The 12,040-nt window shown below is 40.6% G+C and overlaps 1 protein-coding gene across 3 annotated transcripts; it reads left to right on the plus strand.

Moving 5' to 3' along the window:
• The first annotated feature begins 80 nt into the window (after nucleotides 1-80).
• LOC135346073 (neural cell adhesion molecule L1.1-like) lies at nucleotides 81-11,933 on the plus strand. 3 transcript variants are annotated; one of them, XM_064543572.1, is made up of 14 exons: nucleotides 143-293; nucleotides 637-768; nucleotides 4,555-4,633; nucleotides 4,755-4,954; nucleotides 5,334-5,594; nucleotides 5,872-6,195; nucleotides 6,494-6,642; nucleotides 7,079-7,211; nucleotides 7,318-7,605; nucleotides 8,342-8,629; nucleotides 9,219-9,374; nucleotides 10,696-10,738; nucleotides 11,218-11,467; nucleotides 11,711-11,933. In XM_064543572.1, the coding sequence occupies exons 3-14, from the start codon at nucleotides 4,629-4,631 to the stop codon at nucleotides 11,801-11,803; spliced, it is 2,190 nt and encodes a 729-aa protein (XP_064399642.1). In that variant the 5' UTR covers nucleotides 143-293; nucleotides 637-768; nucleotides 4,555-4,628; the 3' UTR covers nucleotides 11,804-11,933. The 3 variants fall into 3 exon arrangements, with proteins under 3 accessions (XP_064399633.1, XP_064399642.1, XP_064399649.1); XM_064543579.1 differs by having other exon boundaries at nucleotides 148-293; nucleotides 634-768; XM_064543563.1 differs by lacking the exon at nucleotides 637-768 and having other exon boundaries at nucleotides 81-293.
• Nucleotides 11,934-12,040: the final 107 nt, after the last annotated feature.

The following is a 12,040-nucleotide window of genomic DNA, read 5'->3' on the forward strand; positions in this document are numbered from 1 at the left end:
TTAGAAGTGAGGAGGGAGGGGCTGCTTCTGCAGAAAAGTAATGCAGTAATGATATTCATGTTCTGTGGTTAAATTGTTCCAAACATATAAACCCACATCGCATTAAACATGTGTGCTTGATGAATATATTAGAGTTAGAGGAGCTAGCTAGCTATATATCAAGTCAGCGCAGAAGAATTACCTCTCCAAGTGGAGTTGAAGCCCCAACATGAAGTCTGCAGTTATACTTGTTGCGTGGCTAGTGATTTGGGGGCTCTCTGATGAAGTGCTGTCTGAACCAGTCATGGAGGATGGTATGCTGAAGTCTAATTACACGCAGCTAGTTTTTGCACTTGTATGTAAGATTCATAATTATACTGCATGTCTAGCTTGCTGGATATGTAATATGCTCAAGCTAGCTGTAAGGTTTCTTAATTAACTGTAAAAGTATGTTTGTTCCAATGTAAATTCTCTGTCACTTTTTGCTGCATAATTAATAGTCGCTATTCTCTCAATTAGAAAATGTGTCTGAGTATATAGTAAAGATACAAAATTGCCAAATTACCCGATCTTATACTGTTATTAATATGTAAATTGGTGTTTAGTTTGTTGTTTAACAAGGTGTATCCTATCTGTTCGATCTCTCCCTAAAAGCAGACGTGTAGAGTTGAGTTCAGTAGCCCCTCATCGTACTTTCTGTATTTCATTCGTGAGCAAAATTCTTTTGAGATGGACTTCTGAATGTATATTAATTTACACAGTGACATGAACAGATATGCGTACTATAAGGTATACTTTTATTGTCCTGTGTATTATCCATTTCCTAGCTTTTTAGCACTTTATTGTTAGTGTGTGTGTGTGTTTTGATAGAGTCCTATAAACTTGTCACCTTCTCCCACTCCATTAGACACCGACTGTAGGAGAGTGGAAACACATTAATGGGCCGCATAGAGTAATACACCGTATATTAGTGTTTGTTTTGGGCGCCTGTATCCCATAGCTACGGAGTTGTTGACCAATTTTCTAAACATAAGAGTGTCCTTCAAAGCACTGTGGAATGATACAAACACACTAACCGATTTGTTGTTGATTTCACAGCATCATATGTGCATGAGAATGTATGTATATTGATTTATTGCATGAATGTGAATATCTTTAAATAATGTCACTACTTCACTTTGTTAAATGTCGCACTGGGAGAAGTTCAATGTACAATGGAAGAAATGCTGATTCAAGCTAAGTTGCGCAACTCTTTGAATTCCTCAGTCAAGATAAACATTCCAGCTGGCCTTACTCTCAACAGACACCTGTTAGCAACCTTGCTCTTCTTGAATAGATCTTAAGTACTGACCCTTTACAGAAGCCAATTCACAACACAGGTCAGAGCTTCACCTGTCATGAGTAGTAGTAGTCATGCAAGCATATTTACTAGCTAGCCCCTGGGGGTATTTTGTCTATTGACACCTGTGGAAGTGTGGAAGTTTATTGTGTTTTAGGGGATTAGATTAGCATCTTGTCAATTCACCTTGTGACCAGTCTGTTTCATCTGATTGCTATATTTGCCTGCATCATAGTACTAACATTGCTAGAGGGGCAGGACACCAGTTTAGGCACTTGATGACAATAAGTTAGGTGTTGTCCCACTAACTGAATTTATGTTGGTTATGCAAAACGTACTAAATTTTACATAATTATTGGTGTACGTATGATTGGTTACAGAAATATTACTAACTTTAATATTAATCAGTCTGATGACCTAGCTCTATTTATAGCTTCATGTACATGTATGTTGTTTTAATTTAGATCTGTATATAATTGACTGAGCTTGAAGTTGTTAGGTCATGCATGGACACACACACAAATGGCTTTTATCTTGTTCGCTATATTCCCAGTTCAACAGAGCACCTACTTTGTGTTGATGATGCATTTCCTAGTCCACTCTCCCACTAGGTAATCGGGTTACTCCCACCCTGATCTCTCAGATAAAGCAAACACTAGCTATCTACAAATATGCTTTGTTTTCTGTTAATAGGAAAATTGCTAGTCAATTGGGACTAAAGCAGTTGCCTTTAATTTTTGTTTCCTGTATGGGTATATACATATCGCTGTGTTCAATTAAAGAAAGAATTGCTGTATTTAGTGTGTAGGAGAGCTGATCATTATAATGGATCGTAAAAACAGAAAAACACAATAGCTGTCTGGACTTGAATCATTTCGAATAGTCAACTACTTATGAGGTATATAGACAAAATTAGCTGTGAAGGAAGTTATGGGCCAAGTGCTCCTGTGTTTCTATAGTAGACTAATTGTTGTGTTCAGCTGTTGGTAATGTAAGTGATGATTTCTCAAGTGTAGTTAGTGTGTGGCATATTGGCTACCAGAGTTCTGTGTTGTTACTGTCCCGAGCGTGTTGAAGTATGAATGAATGAATGTGCATTTTTGTATTTCAAAGTTCTTTGGTGCAATTCAGAGTGTCTTCAAAACCAACTGCTTATTGCTCCTTTGATGTTTTCATTCTTCTGTATCAATGTACATGCATGCAGCTTTCCCAGGTATAATTATATTAATTTGTACTTCCCTCTTTAGTAGGTATGTCTGGACTTTTGTTAAATGTATCCCCAATTTACATTTCAACAAGTGTGGGTTGTGGTGGTATTGATGATTGGGTTTAGCTAGTGGCGCACCTACTCTGCTCTGTGATCACTAAGCCGTATAAATACAACGTATGGCATTGTTGGAAGTATAGCATGCAATATGACCCTCCAACAGTGAGCGAATAGCTCCAGGCAGTCCCACACAAGAGGTCATATGTTAGCAGCATTGAAGTGTGTAATATGCCGGCGTTTGTGTGTGGTTGTGATTGGTGTGTGAGGTAACATTTCTCTGAGTGTAATTCGATCCCTTAATTCACTTTCTAATACTGGAGGACATGATCCCATATACTAGCTAGTCCCTCAATAGTATTGCATGGGGGTACCCATCTTAAGTCAGAACACTCTATGTATTACTTCCATCAGCTAGCTTACAGTAATAGTTAAACACATTACGGTACATAAGACTTACATGTACCACGGGTACGCACCAGTCTTTAGAGACAATTGAACAAACTTTCATTTCCTTGCAGGTAGTATAAGTATATGTGAGAATCCTAAAACTGACCAGGTCACCACATGCATATATACTGCACATAGAAACCTTTTTGCACCTTCTGTATACTTGCTATAACCGCTCCCATTAATGCATTTTTGCGACACTGTATTGTTTTACGATCAATTACCTGCAGCTATATAGCACTAGCTGGTCCATCCTCTAGTCTATCTGTTATGTGCTCCATTGTAAAGTGTATTGATTACTCCTAAATTCTTTCTCAGTGGTGGTATGATATGTATCCATGAATATCATTATGTAAAGCCAGTGTCAGTGTTTGGGTCACTTACTTATCCCACGAACAGTGTCTGGTTGATTAATCTAAAGGAATTCATTTTTTGTAGCCAGGCCTACAGTTTAATGTGCCAGTCAGATCATTCACATTCCCAGAGTGTAGTATGGCACTCCCTCCCTGACAGCCATGGCCCTAAAATATGCACAGTGAATTTTCCCACAGTGTTACCATAGCATTACTTGTATTGTGGTTTACAGTAACCAATGCTCTACAGCTTTGAACTCTACTTCCTGGTACAAACAAATGTATACACATGCATGCTGGGAACTGTAATAATTATCTTTGATGGTAGAGTTTCTATCCTGCTCTTAGATCATGTTTGTCATAAATGCTGCAATCTGATTGGTTAGAGGAAATGTTCTATCCAATTTAGAAAATCATGTACTTCAATAGAAAATCATGTAGCAAAGATTAGATAAGAACATTCAAATCTGATTGGCTAAATACTCATGGTTGCTATGATCTAAAATGCTTAGACACTGTTTAGGAAGTTTCCACATGATTTAGAAGTCCTCAGGGCTAGTAGAACCCTCACTGCGTTCGGGATACTACAACCAGCCCTTTGGGCTTCTAAATCATGTAGAAACTTCCTAAACAGTGTCTAACTATTATATAGAAGAAGCTTTATAATAATTATATGTCTTGATCATTGTTGCATGCCCTGAAATTGTATCTGTTTTGTGCACAATCGTTCGTACCCGGCAAAGCTTGATATCAACAACATATTGTATTACCTCAACACAATGGTCTAGATGGCTCCAGAAATCCTCTGACACTCTCTATAGTTAATTTGTGTGGTGGTCGCTCATTCATTTGACGATGTTACATGTACACGTGTTTTCATACCAACTATAGTATATGCCACCCATGGCCAAAGAGTCGCAGCAATTATCACGATCAACGTAATAATTGGTTACTTGTCTGATCACTCACGAGGGAAATTGGTGAACAAATCAGATTCTCGTAGAAAGTCCTTCACTATTAGTTAAGGAATTTTAGTCCTAACCATGCAGGTTTTCTTGAAGAAATTTCGTGAATTCAATAGATGAGGTTTCTAGGACAGATGGGTTCTGGGCAATTTAAGTGAATGCCTTGAACATTCTAGCAATTACGTATACTGTTTTATTTTGCAGGAATACAATTAAACCGTGAGAACAAGACGCTTTTCTCCAATGAAGGAGCTGTATTTAATCGACTGTGCCGATACATGAGGTCAATATTGCAGTACTTGGATGTGTATGCGCTATGGGTATAGCTTCATAGCAGGCAAAATAATATAATGTCATGTTCTCAGAAATAATAGTGTTGTTCATGCTGGATACCATTTCCGTAGTGATACAAACATGCTTAACGAGCTGCAATGGATTCACAATGGTGACTTAAGTCAGCCAGTACGCAGTACATTGTCATCAGCTCTGCCACTGGCTATAGAGAATGTCCAGCTCTTGCATGCCGGGGAGTACAGCTGTAGGGCGATGCTTAACAATGGTAGTGTTGTTGGTCCTGTGTCGGCAGGATTCCTCAATGTTGCAGGTGAGTACTCTACTAGCTGGGGGGTAGCTGGTGTAACTGGTGTAACTGGTGTAGCTGGGGTAGCTGGTGTATCTGGGGTAGCTGGTGTATCTGGTGTATCTGAGGTATCTGGTGTATCTGGTGTAGCTGGGGTATCTGGGGTAGCTGGTGTCTATACCATCTAGTGGGAATAATTATGTTATGATAATAATAAATGTGGTTTTGTTGCAATCACATTCGGTTAGTTTGAAATATTTTGTTTACAATTTATTGTGCATGATCAGCTGTCAACAAGTCACAACACACACTGTGTATGTACAGTACACGTAGTCACTCTGTAGTCTGCATGGATACCAATGTAGACTCATGATGATATAATTATAATCGCTCCCATCTTCAGATTCGTCCCAGCTGATTGTCCCACCAAAACAGTACGTACTGAAGGGTGGTGATATTACACTTGAGTACTCGACAACGCTAACGGACAATGTATTGGGGGTGTGGCAAACTGCCTCGTCAAACACACCTACCGATCCCGTGATAACAAATGCTCAGGTGGAGAATGAGTTGGCTGGAGAGTATCAATACAATATCTTGTTTTATTTGACGGACACTGCTGACCAAGTGAACACTCAGCGACAATCGGAAGCTATTGTAGTAGGTGAGAGCTACAGAGCATGAGGTTATCTTACAAGTAACTCGATCTTGTGTGCGTATGTTATGAAAACTGCTTGAACAATTTTAATTTATGTGTACAGAGCTATGGGAATTCATAGTTAGGTTTGAATACTTGCCATAGCTCTGAGCAACTCCCTTCATGCACTTGCTGTAGGTACGACGTGTAGGGCTAATCTATTTCAAGTATGGATCAAAGAACATTAATTGTATGACCCCCATTTGAAATAGTTACCGACAAGCACACACACACACACACACAGTTCCTCCACGGATCACTGCCTACTCTCAGTCCCCGATACAAGTCATCGGAGGATCCACACAATCCCTGAGGGTCTCTTTTGTGAGCAGGACAATGAACAGTACTACTGTCAGCTGGACCAGACTCAGTGGGAACATGCCCTCGGGGGCACAGGTGGAAACAGTTTGGTTGGACGATAGTACCGGTAATGCAACGACTTCTCTCAACTTCAACTCTCTAACTAGAAGTGACAGTGGTCAGTATCGAGTGAGTATCACTAACTCGCATGAAGTGGTTCCAGTAGACCAGAGAACAGTCAGCAAAATGTTTGAGTTGACTGTGAAAGGTGAGTTTATCAATTCAATTTTGTGAAATCTATTCTAACACCTTTGCTAATGTTTCCCTTGCCTAGTTGACTGTTTAACAATTATCGATTATCTTGATTGTAGATAAGTAATTTCTTCATTAGAATTTCAGTGTGCGTTTTGCCAATCCATAGTACATGATGAAAATGAACACCTCTCTAGACTATGTATACTGTATGTGGTAGTGCATGCCCTCATGCCCTGGCCTTATAGCGCATACGAATGTAGCATTCAGACAGCGATGTAATGATGATTCACTTTCTCCACCTCCTTCGATAGTACCTCCTGCTCTACCGGCTTCACTATCAGCCGCTAGTATCAACAACACACGTTACAACATCACATGGACTCTCACTCACACCACACCCGATCAACAAGCCTCCAGCCTGCTCATTAACGTGTCCAAACCGTCCCCTACCATCATTCAGGTAAATGTATATTCACTGTGCCAAATAATATCTGTGTATGGCACCAAGAGTTCTAATGAACTCTTGATGGCACACATGTACAGTGCATGAAACCTTTCAATGGTGAAAAGCCAACTCTAAACGAATATGGCCAGGGCTATAAGGTCCTAGTAATAAAACTGGAACAGTGTTTTAATTGGTACGAACTTCACTAAGGAACAGCATACTGCAGTTTTAGCACTAGAGACTATAAAAATCACAGCATGCAGATTCAGCAAAGAAAGAAGCTTGTAATGATGATTCACTTCACCTCCTCCGATAGAAAGAAGCTTTCATAACTGGAGCCCTGTTTTTTAGTAGAATCAGACACACGAACACACTGACCGACTACTATGCCTACGAGCCTAGCACCTCAAGTGATTTATTGTCAAAATTATTGTTTCCCTGGTCACTACAGGTGCCCTCCTCAGTCAGTGAGGTCTTTGTATTTGAGGTGGAGCCTGGTAATGATTACACTCTCTCTCTGACAGCTGCCAATGTGGACGGCAGTGTCAGTACTGATCCTGTAGTGTTCACCACTCCTGCAGCAGGTTAGTGCATTTGGATATGATGACCCTTTACCAGCTAATCCTTCCAGTGAAATCGTAGCTTTTTAAAACGCGACCTTTACCATACGACATTATCTCCACTACACAGCTCCCCTCATCATCTCTGCTGATGTTCAACGTCTCAACTCGACTGCTTTGAGCCTCACCTTTGACCTGCACTACACTGGAGGAGGTGACATCACTACCATCTCTTTATCAGTCAATGGACGTACTTTCCCAGTCAGTGACGTGCGATCAACGTCCCGGAACACATGGACAGGAATGGTGGTCAGTGACGAGGTCAAGAGTTTGGAGTATTCGACTGACTTGGAGTTCTCTGTGTCTCTCACAAACCAGCAATCTCTGACAATGGTGGCCAGCACTAGACAGAGCTTCAGTAAGTCAGTACTAGTGGATATGCTTTGTTCAGTATAGTGGGTAATTTTCGTTGGTGCACATTTTTGTATATGACTACCATTACATATTTCGTATTATAAGTATAACTTTCGTACAGCACGAAGTTCTTGAATCATTTTTTTAAAAATATATTCGTACATCTCAGAATAGTGACGTAGCACCTATTGCTAGACTCGCAAGCCGTCACTGTTGTAGGCGAACAGTAGACTAGTCAAACTCCGTGTTGAGACTCGTGTAATGTTTGCCACGATTAACTGCAAGATCAATGATAGTGACGTTTCACTAGAAAACTCTACGTATCACATGCAGTATACTGACATCACGAAAACCACAGCCACTTAAAAATATTTTCTGATATGCTGACTGTGCAACACGAGTCTCAACACGGAGTTGGACCAGTCTACTGTTCGCCTGCAACAGTGACGGCTTGCGAGTCTACCTATTGCGCATAACAATTTCGCAGTTTTAATTTTCGGATTAATACTCTTGTACAAAAAGTATAAACAGTTTGAAAATAATCCGCTATACGGTTATATGAGGCCTATACACATTTTAGAGACATAATAACGGTGACATTGTATTTTGTGCGACTAGTCTATATGTGACATTGTACGAATAATTATATACAGTATGAACGAATCATTGAGTGTAATAACGTAACCACGGTAGATCTTATACTGTTGGTTGTAATTCCATATGCTCTCTTTCTCTCCCAGTTCCCCCTGGGGCCCCGACTGTGCAAATGTCCGTCACGGAGACCTCCATCATTCTGCAAGTGACGCTGTCAGGAATAGCCACTGAGCCGATAGAATATATCGTTGCTGAGGTACACAATAGCACCCAACTAGTTGCTATGACTAATCTTACTGGAGCGTTCTCACGAGGGGAAGTGGTTGAAGTGACTGTTGGTGGGTTGAGCCCGGGAACACAGTACACAGCTGTGGCTTACGGGGTCAACGCTGGTGGTGCGGGGGATCAAAGCAGTCCGTTTACATTCAGCACGGGTGAGTAGCTAAGAGAGAGTGATGGCAATTATATAAGTACCGGTGCTTTTATATGAGGATTGAGTTGCTTTCGAGAATGTGCACTCTTAAAGGGCTTTCCCGTTGACTTTTAAAGAATGTGATTTATGACCTGGGTAAAATTGCTCTTTTCATACCAATTTATGAGCCGTGAACAGTTTTGTTTAATAACCTTGGTGATGTGTATGGTCCTAGTATAGGTTACAAATGACATGGATAGTTTGCGTGCATATCGTATTCAAATTTGAATTCACTCACAATGATATAATCGTAAGCGTAACCTGTACGAGTGTTGCTATGATACAGACCCACAGACAATTCTCAGCTAGGCTTACAATATTGTGACCATCTATTTCTTACAACGTGACTTATTTATTATTTTGTTTGTTCTCTAAATCCTCATTTGGTTGTCCGTGTTACTGTACATGTACATATAGGCAGCCAGCCACACATTTTTGCCCAGGGTATAATTATCAGTAAATGCCATGAATCCGTTTACATAATTATACGTGTGGTTAAATTAGTGAAACTAAAGTAGCAAGTGACTCACATCCTATCCCCCCATGCACAGCTGGCTCCAGCACGATGCTGTCCCAGGAGGCCGTGATAGGTATCGCCATTGTGGGCTCAGTGGTGGGTACCGTTGCCTTGGTGTTGGCCATCATCGGCTGTTTCTACTGCATCAGGCGATGCAAGACCAGAGGAGGAGAGAAATACTGTACTGCAGGTGAGAAGTTGCCATATAGCGCAACATTTTAGAAGGGCTTTAATTTTTGCTGTTTTCGTCAATCCTCCAAGAAAATTACCACGAAATGCTTAGCTAATTACGGAAGATACAACGTCATTTGATCAAATAGCGCGAAACTTATTCACCGAAATGCTTTTAGAGGCCATTCCACAAAATTTAAGTGCCTCAAAAATTTCACGCTATACGTATATATAGGCAGATGCTTCTCATGTTGATAAGAATCAGGGTCACTGCTATCTCCACAGAACAGTGAAACCTGTTTATAGAGGTCACCTTTGTATACTGGCTGTACTAAAGAAATGGCCTGCTAACATAATTTGGACGCAGGCTCTAGGACCAATTTATAGAAGGTGGACCTGGTTTTTTTAGGGGTGACCACAATAGACTGTACTATGGCTACCTGTATATCCTCCAGATTATACTCTTAGAGATAAGGCCGGACACTTACGCATGTAAGCCAAGGCCGTTTACTGATAATAGGTTCGAGTTTTTTTTCTGTATATATCTACCTTGGTCGTATGACTACCATCTGATAATTCAACATGATTGTGTGTACTATGCGTTCTCTATTACCGAACAAGAGGTTGTGGCACTGGAGTCTTTGATAAGCTATCTAGGTGCCCATAGTTATGGTTTGTGGTGAAAACTCAAAGATAATTTGTGGTGTGTACACTACCACAGCAATGGACAGCAATAGGTCTGCCAGAGACAGTGCGGCATCACTGTCCAGTGTCCACACACTAGCTAGCCTATCAGATGATTATTCTATATACAGGTTTCATATACTGCACAACTAGCATACTAGCCTAAAAGTTGTCTGCTACCTTGCAATTTGCGGTTCTTTCTCTCCATAATTGTTATTTAGTAGTGGCGTGATTGTAGAGACTTTCGTTTCAACCATAGGTGCAGCTAAATCAGTCAATTTGTGTTGATCTAGCTGCTATAGATTATCTAGTTGGGGCATAATTGCTAATTTACTTGTAAAGAGGTTGTTTTGGTAGCATCCTTTTGAGAGGCCGTAACTTGAGCCAATAGTTTTCACTTTGAGTTCCACTGACAGGTTCCCTTGTAAATGTCAGTGAAACAGATCATGCATGTGAATGGTAGATGCATGCTGTTACGATCATAGAATTTTGTTGTAGAATACAATGAAGCGACCTTGACTACACCTTTACCAGCAGTGCTAGCAGCAACCACGAAAATAAGATCCAGGGAGCTGACTAAATATTGCTCTTGAAATAAACCCACTGTCAATGTATTTACAAATATCCTCTCTCCCTCTCCCCTTTTCTCCGGTTAGATTACAAGGAGGAGCCAAGATACGTGCAAAGATCGGATCAAGTGTAAGTCATGCGCAGGTGTTTGTTGATGTTTAGTTTAATGGTGTAACGGATACATGGTTTGATCACATGATTATGTATCCCAGCAATCTGTCTCGCACTCCATTTTCGAGCATCTCCCCATAACTCGTTCTCATATCAGATGTTTGGAAGGCATCGATATCTTGATCTTTAGCCCTCCTACCATCTAATTAGCTCCAAACCATTCGATATTATAATGTTACTTGTGACAATCACTTTCAATGTAGCATATCCATTCCCAGTTGATTTAAACCACTTCCAACTGAACTGGCAAATTATATTTCACCAATAATAATTAACTCGATCCAAAGTGTTTATAGTTACTTGTGACAGTATAGTACTACTGTAGCATTTCCCGTTTGTGTTTGGAATCACTTGCAACTAAACAGGCAAAATGATACAATGTAGTCGTTTGAGCTACGTATAACGATAATATAATATCTACCTCTCTCTCTCTGCAGACCGACCAAGAATGGCAGTTTCATCTACCATTCCAGAGGGGAGGGCACGTACACTCCTCGCAGTCCCGTCATCTCCTCCCGTGCCAGTTCCAGCGTACCCCCTCTGGGCACAGACTACTCGTACGAGGACTCCGAAGTCGACATTGTGTTCCCCTCCAACGAACTGCACAAGAGACAAAATGACTTACTTGACAACCACTCCCACTTCCAGTATCGACATTCTCCTGCACCTCTCAAAATATCCCCAAAGGTGCGTTCTCTCGTTCAATGATCATTAGTGTCGTGTGTGTGTCTGCATATTAATTGGGTGTGAAGAGTGTGGCTTATCACAACTCTTCCATCCCCTTATGACAAGTGATAATTGAGTGACAGAATCTGATTAACATAAGTATATATGCAGCCAATCTCTTACGCCTATACTTACTGCCTGAATGATTATTATGTGCATAGCGCCCGATGCCTACATGATTGAAATTGCCTCTCCCCCTTGCAGCACCTCCTCTCCAACTCCTCGTCAATGCTCAGCCCTGACCCTGATATCGGCTCCCCGCCACTCACTGCTCTCTCTTACGCTACCGACGTCTAACTGTTGCCATGACTAAATGTAGTATACAAAGTTTTTCACTAGATTATAGATGTCTAAATTATTGATAGTTTTATGTGTTAATCATTACAATTATACTTTTCATTAATAATTATTTTCACAGCAGCATCAATTTTTATCTTTCCTAATAGATAGAGTCTTTTAGCATAATAATTATCTAGCGATGATCTTGCTCTCTGCGCATGCGCAATTAGTAGAGGCATGCTGCATGGATAATAT

Source organism: Halichondria panicea, chromosome 1, assembly GCF_963675165.1.
Source record: "Halichondria panicea chromosome 1, odHalPani1.1, whole genome shotgun sequence".
Classification (NCBI taxonomy): domain Eukaryota; kingdom Metazoa; phylum Porifera; class Demospongiae; order Suberitida; family Halichondriidae; genus Halichondria; species Halichondria panicea.